Genomic DNA, 14,848 nt, shown 5'->3' with positions numbered 1-14,848 from the left:
GGGATTGCTTTTGAAAAACAGTTTAACCTTTAATTACTAACAATAAAAGGAAATAAAAAAATAGAAAACCCTTGAGGAAAAACTCAGCATGTGATAAGCACATTAAATGCTGAGTTTAATGAAAACCCTATTGTAAACAGCGGTAGGATATCTCCTCCCCTACTAACTGATTCAAATCACGTACAGTCCTCCCCAGGGTCAGCTCCAAACGGAGCCGGACTTCAACAGGCTTTGTTGTCAATACGTATTGTAACGCTGAAGTATTTTGCATGAATAAACCCCCACTATTTGTTGAATTAATTCACTAGCTCTAGTAAATAAAATAAAAGCAAGTAAGTAATTATTAATATGATGAAATACAAGAGACTTCCTAGATTGCTAAAGACATACATCGTCAATCTGTGAGAAATTCTAATGCAAATTAGTTATCTTTAGGAAAAAAAGTGGGGTTTGTGTAGGTTTTGGTTTTGTTTTTTTTTTTTAATTTCATAGGGTCACTTTGTTTCCCAGAGAAAGACACAAGTTTGTGCAAAACCAGCAGTGCAAGGGAATGTTTTTTCCTTTCAGTTCTTTGCTCCTCCAAAGACTATTATCTTTTCAGAAAGCCCAGTTAGTCTATGGTGTTAGCGCTTACACCTCAGTGGCTCATGCACTACTTTCTTAAATAAGATGTACAGAGTTCGATGCACATAGCATCGAGATGCAACATCAAGTTTTTGATATCCCGGCTGGGATCCTGCCGCCAGACATGCATGTGTACACACACACCCCCCCGCCACAGTGTTCATCTCCTCTGGGTTTTGCTTCATTAAAATTAAAACAGCTGCAGAGTAACAGTTATAAAGTGAGAGCTTCATTTCTCTCATGCAAGTATTTTTACAACATGTAGGTGATGCAAACTATTAGATTTCCTTCAATTTCACCAAGTTCAAGAGATTTTACTGCATTACTTCTTGATTAACATAAAATAGCATCATCAACACGGTCACTATGTTTTCTTTATGTTCCTCAACGTCAGATACCATATCATGTTCTGGTACTGAGGAAGAAAACCCAGTTAGCATCTTCAAATTTATAAAAGCCTTGTATTACGAGCACGGCAGCAAATGTCCGATTGAGGTGACGAGAAATTTTAAAGTTTCAGCAACCTTCACTCGGAAACGGCTCTCGCTGCGACACAAGTATTTAAGCCAGACCTTGTAACTCCTACCGCACTGCCAGGGCAGCCAGAGCAAGCAGGACAACGCTTTCCAGAGCCGAAGGAGCGCCCGGCCGGGCACCCCCCCGGCCCGGCACCCCCCGGCCCGGCACCCCCCCGCTGCAGCGGCGCGTCCCCAGACGTCCCACACACAAACCCCGGCGCTACGCCGCAGGGAGGAAAGAGAAACAAATGCATGCGCTCACACGTTAGCAACGCCACGCTGCCTCACCCGTCATCGCTATGGTCCCCAGCACTTCTTCAGCTGCGCGGACCGCGAGACACTCGGTTCTCAGGGTCTGAGGTCCCTCCTCCCTGCGTGGCGGGGGATGCCGGGGCGCGCAGGGCGAGCGGGGCAGGCCCGACCGACGGAGAAGCAGCCGGGCCGCAGCCGCCTTGCCGCCGGCCCGACGCTCGCCCGCTCTCCCCCTCGCCCCGCGGCCGCGCTCCCTCGCTCGCCCGCCCCGCCCCGTCCCGCCCCTCCCGGGCAGCGCCCGACGCCCCGGGGTGGCGCCCGGCCCCGCCCCGCCCCTCACCGCCCCGCTGGGGCGGGCGCTGCCGGAGCGCGGCGCAGCTCCGCGCTTCCCATCGCTGCGCTGGCGGCAATTAAAACCATTACGCCTCAGAGTATCCGCCCTGACACGCTTTCACTTCAAGCATTCATCTTCCTTCCTCTGGAGAGAGGGATGCCGGCTCTGCAGTAAGAAGCCCACAACAGACCGCCTGGGCTCCCACCTGTGTCGTGCCTTCTTGACGCAGTTTGCCACAGAGTAGCCAGACCAAACCTCAGCAGATGCTAGTCAAGAGCCCCAAGTAGTTTACCCCTCATGAACAAAAAACACACCAAACGCTTTTCTTTCTCCACGCTGAAACATTTGCTCCTTTGCTTCGTAACTGTCGCTCAGGGCTTGGGGTTTTTTTGTTGTTCTCATTTGTTTGGGGTTTTTGAATTGGAATTCTCTACAGCCTAATTACATTATAAATTGTCTCAAACTCTGCTGTCAAGGGTTTCAGAAAGGTAGCACTCCGGATACCTGTAGTATAGTGATGTAATGCTCCCCCAGCAGCTCTTACTGCTAGTAAAAAGTGGTGCGATACAATACAATAAAACGTAAAGGATCAGCATCTAACATAGGTGACCTCCTATTATAGTAACAATATTTCTATGGATTATGTTGGGTATCTCCAAAGTTCTGATGACACACAGATACTTGGGCCAGCCGTTCACAGCCTGTGTCTGTGGCTCTGATTGCCAGCACCAACTTCCCAGTTAATTTACCAGCCTTCCCAGTTAACTTAATCTGATAGCGGCAACTTTGATGAGTCTGGATCATCTCTCAAATGGTCTTCTGAACATGAGATTCAAATAATGACAACAAGAACAAACCAACCAACCCGAAAAACCTTAAATCATAAACATTCCTTCACTGTAGGCAGTTACCTGTGTTGCCTCAGCGCTCAGTGTCATGATGCTTTATTTCTGATATTATAGACTTTGCAAACAAGATGAAATAAAGAATGAGTGGGGAACGTGAAGAAGTGTAGAGCCAAAATGATACACTTCTTTATGTGGAGAGACTTCTCTCCATGGAGCATTTAGGAGATGCCTCTTCCCCACCTTTATTAATCTGCCTAAAGACACGTGGACCGGACTCCGTAAGGTCCAGAAGGGTAGATAAAAACAATTATGAATATGTGAATGTAGTCTTTATTTGAAAAACTATCTTTTCAATGCTTGACCAGATAGGTTTTATTTGTCTATGGATGATGTCAGTTTCAGCTATTGTTACCAGAAAAATATATGGAGGCGATGCAGCATGAAGGGCTTTTTTTACTTTGAGAGCAAACCCGTAGAATTGCCTTCCCTTTCACATATATTACGCTACCATGTAGGCTTGGTTCCACCACCAACAGTAAAATAAATCCCGATTAAAACAGCAACATCACACAACCACATGAGAGATGACTATCAAAGAAAGAGAAGACTTTTCAGGCAATCTGCTCACACACAAATTCCTAAAGCTATCTACGTCCACAACACATCATGCGTTTGGTCACGTCTAACTATCTGCATTCAAAGGGAGCTTCTCACCTCTTCTTCATTCCGTATCCTAGGAACACAATTTCTGTACAACTGAAGCTACAACCCACAATTATTCAACAAGAATTACAATCTTTGACTATTAACTTGAAATTCAGGACCTTTTAAAGGCCTTCTCTGTTACTTGATCCAGAAGCTGAATACCAGCATGAAATCTTCTGACACTACTTCAAATCATCAGGTATTTTCTTTTCCTTCATGACTCTGTTTACTGAGTAGCCTCTCTCCATCCCTATCCACTTAAGAGTAACATTTTAAAGAGAAGCAGTGTTTATCATGAGTGAAAGATAAAACATGTTGCATCCCATTTTTACAGTGCCAAAAGCCTCTACCAAGATGATAAAAAAAGCACAAAAGCTCAGCATAAAATATGGCAACCTTCTAGTGGGATAATAGCGTTATGGCAATTAATCTGAAGGCATGGCAAAGAACACAAATGCCTTAAGCCGCTCTACAGGCTGCCACTGAAGAATGTGCTCCATCCTACCCTTTCCCCATCCCTCCCCTGCTCTCTCACACCAGCGTTAGTCGCCTGCTCTGACTGAAAACTACCCCTCCCTCTTGCCACCCCTGCCAAAAAGGTCAGCGTGCAGCGGGATCCCCGAAAAGGATCTCTGACGGCGTGGCTGCGCAGGGGAGCAGAGGGGAGGGGGCAGCAACAAGACACTGATGGGGCCAGGAGAGGTGGGCTGCCGGTTTGCACAGGAGAAAGAGCAGCGCATTTCTGACTGTGCGGCGAGGCAAGAAAGAGATTCCCAGGACAGAGCAGAGAGGGGTGCCTCTGATGAGAATGGTTTTGTGGTCAAAATGCAAATCCAGTTGGAAGCAACAGGAAAGGGAACTTTAATCAAGGCAGAGCCAATGGATCAGCAGCCAGCCCCTTCCTGTGAGCTCAAAATAGTTTTTTATCATTAATATCACTAATGAACGAACACAAAAGGATTTCTGCCCTATGAAGGAAGAGACAGGCCTATGCAGCAGAAACTCCTAACATAAGAAGTGGAAACGGAGCTGTTCTTTCAGGTGAATGGTGGAGAGATTGGCAGCAGGCAAGCAGAGGCACCGCAGGGTGCACTGAGAGCAGAGAACCACCCCTAAGGGGGAATGGGTAGCATCCCCCCGTCACCCACACTGACAGCTGCAATCCACAACCCATTTGTTATCTGAACTCTGCTATAGAGAAAACGTGTCCCAACAAAACAACACCCTAGAAGAAGCACTTGAGCAACCAAAGATCACTTGAGTAACCACCTGGTCACTAGGAGACAGGCTAGTTGAGCCCCATTTCAACTTCGCGCTCCATTGAGCATCCAGGCCTCTACAATCTGTCCGTTGAACACGGTTCTTGCTTACCGTTTGTTCCAGTGGCCTCTGCTTGCTCTCCGGGTGGTTCTTGGAGGGGTGAAGCCACCTCTGGCTGCTGCCCATCCGGCTCCTGAGGTGCTGTAACAGCTCCTGGCTGCTGTGGCTCCTGCGGTGGGGCATCATGCTCCAAATTGTCTTCATTAACATCAGGTACTGGTAAACTTGCATCCAAACCCTGATGGGTCAAGTATTGGTTGAAGGATGGTAGGGAAGGAGAAAAAGAAAAGAAAATAAAAAAAGGAACATCAGTATTAGGCCAGGTCATGTCCCCCCCAAATGAGGTTCTTTCATTCTCATTTTGCATATATACATGCAAGCATTTGGGGAAATAAATACTTCTGTGCTTCTGTGTAGTATTGCTCCTTTTCAAAATTATTAACTTTAATAAATCAAAGATCTTCTGTGAGAAAAAAAAACCAAGACATAATGTGGGGCTACTTATTTTACTGTTCTCCCGCATGAAATATGTGGAAGAAGCAAGTCTTACAGACAATGGCCTATAACCTTGTGCAGAAATTGGTTTCTAGCATGAAGAAAAACTCCAGGATAATATGAATCTAGCTGATGGAAAGATATTTTTCATTCTTCAAAATGTCTGGCACAATTGCTTTGATATATGCACGAATCCTGTCTACATTACAGCCTTTGGTATTGCTCCTCTGCTGATGTGCTTATCTTATCATCATAAACAATACAACCACAAAGAAACGGAACTATTCAGGACAGAAAGCAGAAAATATATATATATATATATATATATATATATAAATCCCATGAAGAAATTCAGTGAACTTGGGATTAAAACTAGAATTTTTGGGCCTCAGTTATTAGGCAGAGATTATTCTTACAGGGGAAAAAAAGCTTTGCAATTCTTTGGGGCTCTGCACTATAATATTAGAAGTATTTTTTCTATATTTGCTAATACATGTAAAAAAAAATTATTTCTCAGCTTCCACATTTGATACATTTTAATTATTTTCAGAATTTGTATTGGCTTGCCATGTAACAAGGAAGACACTTTTAAAATAAAAATATGCTTTGAAAGTATTAAATGTGTTGCGGTCATTAAAAAAAATACTTCCTTACCCTTTAATTATTTGTTTAATTAACTAGCTTTCCAACCGATTGTATTACCTTTCAACAGAAGCCATTTCAACTAATTAACCACGTCTTAAATCTCTATTCCTGAAGCTTAGGTTTAAAGTTCCTCTGGTAGAACAGCAAACCTTAATTACATATCATTGTGTTATTACTCAGCTGTACTCCCAAAATACTGCCACTGAAGCCCTGTTAATTAACCGAAGGAGCCACAGATATATCCCATCTTTCAGTGTAATGTAACATCCAAACGCTTGAAGCATCAAACTGGGATCAGAAAGATGCCACATTCCTGACGATTCTCTTCCAAAATCCACCAAAACAAGCTTCTGAAGAGGGAGATCCATTTATTTATTTTTATTAGCAATTAGCCCGCTGCAGCGGAATGTCAAATCAACATACAAAGTGCCGGGCAAACGGCTTTCCTCTTATCATTCAACCCCCTTTTCACACGCCGGGTGTGATCGGAGTGAGCGCCGTTCCCCTGCTTCCACAGGCAACGAAGTGTGCCTTCGGGTTCCCAATTTTCAGTTCAGAAGCCCTTAATTAAGCCAAATTGTTTCCACCTGGCATTGCTGCAGTCCTCAAAGCTGCCTTTCACAGCCACATAATCCACCTCACAAAAAAGGACCCCGTTCTGCTCTACTGCCAATACCGCAGATGGAATAATTTGGCTTCAGAATTTTCACATGCTGAGACCAGATATTAAATGGAAGAAATACGGAATGGCTCAACACTCGGATTACATTCCCGCTTCTCACATCATCCTTCTCATAAATCTAACACACAGGAACTCAGGAGGAATAAAAATACCACACCACCGAACAAAGGCATGTGAACTCTGGGAAGCTCTTCTGCAGTTGCACACAGCAGTAACTGAATGGTAGTAATGCATTGAAGACTAGCAACAAACAGACACAGAAAATAACAACCGAAATCATAAAGGGCTTTGAGATTCTTCAATACAAATTTATTAAAGCACAATCACTATTTTTTTTTTTTTTATAATAAATTTTACTCATTCAGTCTTGTAAGACAACTGCTAGTCCTCCAAGCACAAGAACAACCTTAACTCTACTGGCCCTAAGGGCACTTGGCCATCTGAAGTTAAATCCACGGATGGATATTTCAAGATGACACCCTCAGAATTAGCACCAACAATTCTTTGAAGTCACAAGAAAGGCAACAGCACTGAATATCTTAGCACTCCCCACTTTATTCAAAGATTTCCTTGCCTTTCTTTCCAAACCTCCCCCAGCCCGCAAACCATTTTAAAGCTAGACTCCTGTGTATAGACACACACGTATAGGCACATAGAGTCTACCATTTGCCTAAGTGCCTAATACGGACCTGTGGACTCTGCAAGGAACCAGGGTACAAAGGGATCGGGTACCCCAATGCAGTACAACTTGTCTCCTTTTTAAATTGAGCCCTGAGTGTTATGATAAAATATTAACTATGGTAACACTTAATATTCCCCCAGCTCTGAATTTATTAGACAGTCACGATGCATTCAGGAAAACAGTGACTATCACACCAAAGATCTGCGACCAAAATTCAGAAGTCACTGGATCTAGCAGATAACCCTTTGGATCTGTAAAATGCTGTGATACCTTCCAGTACGAAGAACAGAATTAAATGTAAAAATGTTACTACATGTAAAACTATAAGCAGTTTTTACTACCAGCTAGTATAATTATAATCCCTGTTCACTCTGTATATCAATTCAGTATTGAAAGCAGCACCCATCAGTCACAACTGAGTAAAAATGTAAACACATGAAAAACCTCAGTATTTCCAAATTTGACCAGACCTGCAGTATAACCCTAACCTGCCAGGGAACAGGGACCTTTTTACCCCAGTCTCTTGGGAAAGAGTTTGATGTGATTTTTGGCCATAGGAAGGCAAATTTAGATTTTCAAATCAAGTGTTCTGCTTTAAATAACTGAATAATCAAAACTAATAAAACAATAGTATTTTTCACAAATTAAAATGCGTGCAAAGGAGAAGAAAATATGCATCTTTGGGGGAGTTGTAATGTGAAGGGAGACACAACAGCATCATTAGGGTTTTTGTTTTTTAAAAAAAAAAGTTTTCTGTTCCGAGAAAAGTTGCTCAGGCTCTTTATGAGGGTCAGTGCAGTCTGTCCCACTGCATTAGTCCTCAAAAGAAACTAACTTCAATTTTCACTCACATTAACTGCTTCGTTTCTCTGAAGGGATCTAAACCACAGTTTAGTCCAATTACGTCTAATTTAGTGAGCTGTGTTCTCAACTCCATTGAGAATACTTGTAAAGCTTAGACAAATATAAAGTCAAAGTTTAGAGAGACGGGTGAAAACCTTAAAGACAAAATTAACGGTATTAGGAATCTCATTATTCAGCTCTGTGTATTTATCTACAGGTAATGAGATGTTACAGTTGGCAGGTTTATCAACATTTATCAGGTTTCTGCGGCATGCATTCATCGCTCTCCTTTGATTATTAATTAATTTATGAATGTGTTGTCTCATAAACGCAGGAGAAAACGAAGAGAACTGATCCTTCAGCTTCTTCATTCCCAAAACAAAGGGCCACCAGTGAAGCAACACTTCAGCTTCTGTCATGCCGCTACTATACATCACACACGTATTTTTTAAAGATTTCTCTTATGTCCACCATGAAGATGGAAGCAAAGGGCGGACACACAGCTAACGAGACTAAAATGCAAAGGGCTTGTTGCCCACGCCACTCTCACCAACAGCAGCTTCTGCGCCATTTTGCGTATAGCGTTAGGTCCAGCTGTCGGACCCCATTAAATGCATACAGAATTTAAAACGTATAAAGAAAACTAATACAAAGAATTGCATGAGAGATGGATGAATGGCAGGTCCCCGATCTCTCACTGTACGTTAGCACACACTTCATTCATGCGCTATTCTGGAGGGGCTAGCAGCACCCAGCTTCTTCCCCCACCAGCAATCACCACCATTCCCAACATTCCTTGTACCAGACCCAAATCATTCCAGGGATTCCTCACACCAGGCCCAAAGGCAGGAGAGTTAATTTTGCCTCATTCTGTTAATCCTGCTACACTGATTGTACATTAGATTACTAAAATAGCCAGATCCAGCTGTCTGAACAACTGAGCAAACTAACATAATGGTCTCTAGTATTTTTCCTGAGGTTTGATTTTGAAACTTTGGGAAAGCTTGCAGCGCTGTTGGTCTGCTCTTAACACACGCTGCTTCATTAAAAAGATCTTCAAACACCAACATTTGGAAAAAAACCCCTGAATTTAGGTCATTCCAACTCTTTGTTCACAGCAGTTTGTCTTGTTTTGCATTAGCTGAGGCATTAGAGGTTCATGGGACATTGCAAATTCCAGGTGGAGTAAGGGTTTTCTCTTAAGGCACATAACAACATACTTAATTTCAGTCCTTTATTTCCGCAGACAAAGCCAAGAGCCTTCTCCTTACCTTTCATTCCCTCAGATCTATCCTCTGTGTCCTAACTCTCAGCCTGACTCCATTGTGACACCTCCTTATGGATGACTACCCTTGAAAAACACATGGCTAAACCAAAACCGATGGTTTTTGCTCCCAAACCATCTCTGTAATCTCTTTTTGCAACCTGCGAAGGAAGCATTACTCCCAACCTGTCCTTCTGGTCCACACCTTAAGCCCGATCCAACCTGAGCTCCTTCCCAGCCTCGCATCTTCCAGCTGGTTCTGCACAGCAGTCCTCGGACACCGCCTTACCCAGGCATTCACACAGGGACCACTCATCCGGACGCTAAGGATCAGTTAGAACAAGGACTGAGCACCAAGCAAGTGACTCTCCCTTCAGTAACTAGAACCCCTGCTTGCATTTCCAACCAGAAGCACTTTCAAAGACCCGACACTCCTCTTTGCATCTCTTTAGCCTCCGTCACATCAAACACAAGCTAATTGCTTGGCTTTCAAAGTGCCCGGGCACTCCCTCTACCACCTCCCTCTTATCTCCTATATGATTAGGGGGTTATTTCACACTTTTGGTGGATCCACGGACACCAATTTCCATTGTGCATTTTTTCAATTACGCATTTTTAGGCTTTCTCCCCAGCCACCCCACAGGCATGGGCGGACCTCCAAACCTTACCACCAAACTACATCAGCCTCCTCCTCCCCAGTCAGCAGAGACGTACTTAAAGGGAATCGGACCCTGCTGAACCAGCAGAACCCTGCAGCCTCCTCGTTCAGACCAAACGCCTCAAACCAGGGCTCTTAGAGACACAGTCTAGGGACTTTCCCCTGGTACTCCATTAAGCTTAGTTTTACCATTGCTAATGTAGTATTTTCAGGCTGACTCAGCTCCCTCACCAGAACGCAGTTGTTTAAACAGCAGATGTAAGTCTGTCCCAGCTGCTATTTGTCAGGCACTCAGACAATAAGACACCCTGACATCTCAGCTGGTAACCTCTTTAGAAGAGACAGTTCCAAATATTTACTGTCTAGCAGACACTTGCTCTCCTTACAACGCAGGTAGCGTAATCAAGTTACTACTCAGAAATGGGAACCATCCCGAAAACACTGTTTGAACGACTCACTGCTCTGAAGTGGGGGCCCCTGCATGTGAGCCAGCCAGGAATTCACCGCACGACATTCTAAAGCCATCAATTCCCATAAAATATTATCTCTGCCAAACCCAGATTTTGCTGCAAGAATAGCTTATTAGCATGCTGGTATTTTTCCGGATTCCCTCTTTAGAAGTTTCCCTGGGCTGTTTCAGGTAGCTGTTCCAACACAGCTCTGCTCCCTCAGCAGGGCCGCCAAAAGGAACCTGGATTAAAACTGGTACCTTGAGTTTCTAAATGAAATAAAAGTGGGGTGGGGGGCTGTGATCGCAGTGGCTTTACTCGTGATGCTGGTGGGATGACGCAGCTCTCCTTGCGTCGCCCATGCAGCTCCAGCTGCCTTCCGCCCCCTGGGACCGCGGCGGGGGCAGCGCGCTGGCATCTTTCTCCGGCTCTCCCTGGTGCTCAGCATCCAAATGGGAAGCCGGGCGAGAGGCGTGCCACTGCTGTGAACAGGGAGGGAGCTCACAAGATGGAGATGCCCGCACCACTCTAGCCATGTGCTGCCACCAACAGAAGTGTCACCCAGCTCCCTGCCCGGTCCCGGTCCCGGTCCCAAGGCCCTGCCTGCTCCCCTGCACCTGCTGCTTCGACCCGTCCAACTCCCAGAAGCCAACGCGTCTTGCTAAATCAGCAGAGGATGACCTTGCCAAAGAGGCTGAACAGCTTTCCAGGGGGTTCGCTCCTTGAACGAGCTCACCCAGGGCCAGAAGCAGCAAAAGGGAAGCTGCAGGTGCCCGGGGAGGAGGCAGGAGCACAGGACCCATCCCACCAGACACCTCAAAGCTTCTGTCAGCCCGCGACACCCGAGGTTTGTCTGGTCTCCTCTGTGAGACTAAAAGATCTTGCTCCTGCTTCTAGCACTATTATTATTGAAACCTGTTAAATCTTTCTCAGGCCTCTGCGCTGCTCAGGGCAGCCCGACGGGGAGGTTTCACAAGCAGACAGGGAGGTTTCACAAGCAGACGGGGTCTACCAGCTCGCTGCCACCAACAGGGAAAGATTTTCCACTTCCCCTCCTGCAGATGCTTGCCTTGCCCTGGCTCTGGGTTGAGACCTGGGCATCACAGGAGTCAAATGAACTCATCAGGGAACCGGCCAAGGAAAAAAAAAAAAAAAAAAAAAAAAAATCCACTGTCTCCTTAAGGGCCAGTGAGTTTAACCTGCTCACAGAAAGGCAAGGTGAGGACCAGCCACGGTGCGAGGTGGGAGTGCATCGTCTGGGGCAAGACAGGGAAGAGGGATAGGGGAGGAGGAAAAGGAGGGGGGAAAGAGTATTGCTGCTCAAACAACAACTCCATCAGATAAATCAGCCTTCTGAGGGACCACACCCTGTCCCTTGATTTCAGCAGGACTTTGGGTGTTGATTCGCAAATCCACTGAATTCAGTTCAGGCATGCGAATGGATTAGCTCCTCCAGGATCTGTCACGCTCCCCTGCAGAGGGGGCTTCCTGCAGCGGGGTGGCTATGCAAGATAAGGAGCAGCTCCTCCACTGCCAGAGTTTAAGCCTTGTCTGCTACAGTAAAAACACCCACCACTTTCAAGTCCCAGTAACATGCTGGGCTGGAAACTCTGGAGCTGCTTTATGCGTGATTCGCCAGCAACTTGTGAAAGGACGGGGTGAGCAGCCGAGGTCCTAACCCCTTGAGCCCACATTTAACCTGCAGTGCTTGCGAGCCAACACCCAAAGGCTCCTAAATATCTCCCACACTGTAGACCAAGTGCTCTACAGGGTCTCTCACGCCTCCTGGGCTGTAGAAGTGAGAAACGCTGAAACATATACCCCCCTTTCCAGTAACTAGGACACCTCAAAAGCTGGTATCTGGCCAAGGAGTCACACGTGAATAACAAAGCAGCTTAAAAAGACTATAGATTTGGCCCTTTCTAGAAGAAAAGGCAAAGAGGTTTTTCATCTTGTACAAAATACAACTATGTCATGAAAGAAACCTGATTAAATATTTTGAGGCATTTCAAGGGACAAAAAAGCACAACTGCTGTGAGATTTTATAACCTGTATTAGACCAGTTGCCTAGACAATTTATTTGTGACTGGCTTGCCAAGGCTCACTCAAGTTGGATTCCATTAAAGTCAGTTTTCAAAGTTTTTCGTCTGGAAGAGGGGGTTGTGGTAAGTGTTTTAATTTGGAAAGCGCAAGAAAGAAGACCATTCTTCAACATGTCCCCATTGTGTCTTCTGCAAACAAACTAGTTCTTTGACAGATTTCTCCAGGGGCATTGCAGGATCTGGTAATTTTCGAATTCAAAGGGCTGAAAGGAATAACGATGAAAAATTGTGTCACAAATCTGCACGAAACTACCTCACCGTAGTAAGAACAGACTAAATGACATACAGAAAAAAAAGTATGATTAAACTTCATTAAAATGTATTTTTCTTTTTATTTTTTAAGGTAATGGAAGGCAAAGATAGTTGCTTTAGAAGAACAGCAGTAATGCAACTTACAGCAGTGAAATGCTAAAAGAACTTCCCCGCCTTTAAGCAGTTCTACTTACATAACAAGGTAAAAATCTATTAGAAAACATTTTTCCTAAAGTGTAGAAGACATAAAACACAGTATTAATAATAATAATCTGTATTTGAGAACAGATATTATTTGAGAACAGGTATTATTTTTTTTTGTGTCTTAGTTCCCGTAACTGGATAAATATGTCTATGAATGTTATATCCCTTCTTGAAAGTCACACTACCTTCATTTTTAAACAATCACAGTAGCCAAATGCTTGCCCTCTGCAAATTCACTCTCGTCTAAATTTCCACATCTGAATTCCAAAATTGCCTAACACAACTGCTAAACATTTTATTAACCAACACCAATCCCTAACACTTATTTGGTTAAAAATAAAATAAAATAAAATAAATCGCAGTTAATTTAAAGTTCATTCCCAATGTGGTTTTCTAATCTGTCAAAACACGCACAAGGCGGTCTAGTGGCAGCCAGGAACTATGGGAAATTCAACTTGAAAGTTAAATCTGAACCACAAGGTCAAAGAAACAAAGTCACAACCAGTTCTCAAGCTCGAACACACCCACACAGCAGCTACAGAAACTTCTCAGTAACCCTGCGCCGAGGACCCAAACTCTGAAGAGCCTGAAGAAGGGGATCTCGGTATAACGCCGTATTATTTCGCTGCGAACAAACTAACGTCTAGCCCCAACGCAACGCTATGTAAACACGCAGATGCACATAACCTCCCTTTCAGTCCCAGAATCCCCTAAACGCGCCTATTCCAGAGGGATAAATGGGTTCATTCATAATCTATTTTTAAACACCAGACAGGTTTTAAAAGAACGTCTTTCAATTCTTCAACGTCTTTATTAAAAATAAGACATACCTAGAGCTCCTCTACTCACTACCGGCCGGGAGTTGGCGGGTCACTCCCTTTCCCCCCTATGCGGAACGACACCAGGCAGCGCGAAAGCCGCGGCTACAGCCCACCCCGCGGCCGCGGCCGCCGCCGCCCCCTTCCCCCCCGCCCACGGGCGGCGGCGGGGCGGGGGGCTGCGGCCCAGGTGAGCCCGAGGCTGCAGGGGCGCGGGATGGGGGGGGACGGGGCGGGGGACGCACACCGAGGCTGGCGCCCAGCTGAAGAAACCGCAGAACCGGCGGGCGGGCCGCGCCCCGCACCTGCATCCTCGCGGGGGGAGAGAAGCGGGGGGGAAGGCTGCGGAGAGCCGCGGGAGCCCGGGGCGCCGCTGCGAGCCGGCTGCAGGACCGCAGTCAGGAGATTTCTTGGCGCAGACCCCGCCGCGGGTGGGTGCGGCCCTTCTCCCCCCCCCCACGGCCGCACACAAAAGCGGCGGCGCCCCCGCCGCCGCCCTCGCCCCCCGCCGCCGCCGCCGGCGGGAGTTTTATGACTGCGGCGCTGCCCGTGGCGCAGTCCCGGCCCCGCAGCGGCCGCCGCCGCGCCCCGGCTCCGCGCCCGGCCCGGAGGGTGCCCGCCGGCCGCGGCAGGTGCCCGCCGCCGCGGCGGGAAAGTTTCCCCGGCCCGGGGGTGCGGCGGGAGCCGCCGCCCCGCGTCCGCCCCCCCCGGCTCCCCGCGACCCTGCCTTACCTTGGCGGGCTCCGCTGGCGGCTGGGGCGCCGCCGCTTCCTCTGTCGGCAGCGGCTCCGGGGCGGTGCGGGGGGACTCGGCGGCGGCCGCGGCCCCGGCCCCGGCCCCGTCCCCGTCCTGCGGGGCGGGCGGCTCGGCGGAGCTGCCGGCGCCCATGGCGCTGCCCCGCGGCCGTGCGGAGCCGCGGGCGGGGGCTGGCGGAGGGCGGCGGCGGCGCAGCGGGAATGAAGGAGCCCGGCGCTCCGCAAACTCCTTTAGGGAGCGAGAGGAGGGGAGAAAAAAAAAAGGAAAGGAAAAAAAAAAAAGGGAGCGAGCGAGAGCCAGCGAGGAAAATCACCTCCTCCCCTGGTCCCCCCGCCCGTCTGCCTCTTGCTCCATCACATGAGCAGAGCCCCGGACACGCCTTGCAGCATCAAATCGG

At 47.0% G+C, this 14,848-nt stretch overlaps 1 protein-coding gene across 2 annotated transcripts in view; it reads right to left on the bottom strand.

The window, feature by feature from the left end:
- Positions 1 to 14,583, bottom strand: part of AKAP12 (A-kinase anchoring protein 12) — a 31,564-nt gene extending 16,981 nt beyond the window's left edge. The window contains exons 1-2 of one of the 2 annotated variants that reach the window (XM_059828866.1): positions 14,428 to 14,583; positions 4,653 to 4,839 (exon numbers count right to left, since the gene is read on the bottom strand). In XM_059828866.1, the coding sequence (XP_059684849.1) occupies positions 4,653 to 4,839; positions 14,428 to 14,583 (343 nt within the window). Of the gene's footprint in view, positions 1 to 1,430; positions 1,487 to 4,652; positions 4,840 to 14,427 lie in introns of those variants that run through there. The other variant, XM_059828872.1, reaches the window with a different exon arrangement.
- Positions 14,584 to 14,848: the final 265 nt, after the last annotated feature.

Source organism: Gavia stellata, chromosome 2, assembly GCF_030936135.1.
Source record: "Gavia stellata isolate bGavSte3 chromosome 2, bGavSte3.hap2, whole genome shotgun sequence".
Classification (NCBI taxonomy): Eukaryota; Metazoa; Chordata; class Aves; order Gaviiformes; family Gaviidae; genus Gavia; species Gavia stellata.
Note: the sequence above shows the minus strand (reverse complement) of the source record. Positions and strands in the feature narration are given on the sequence as shown.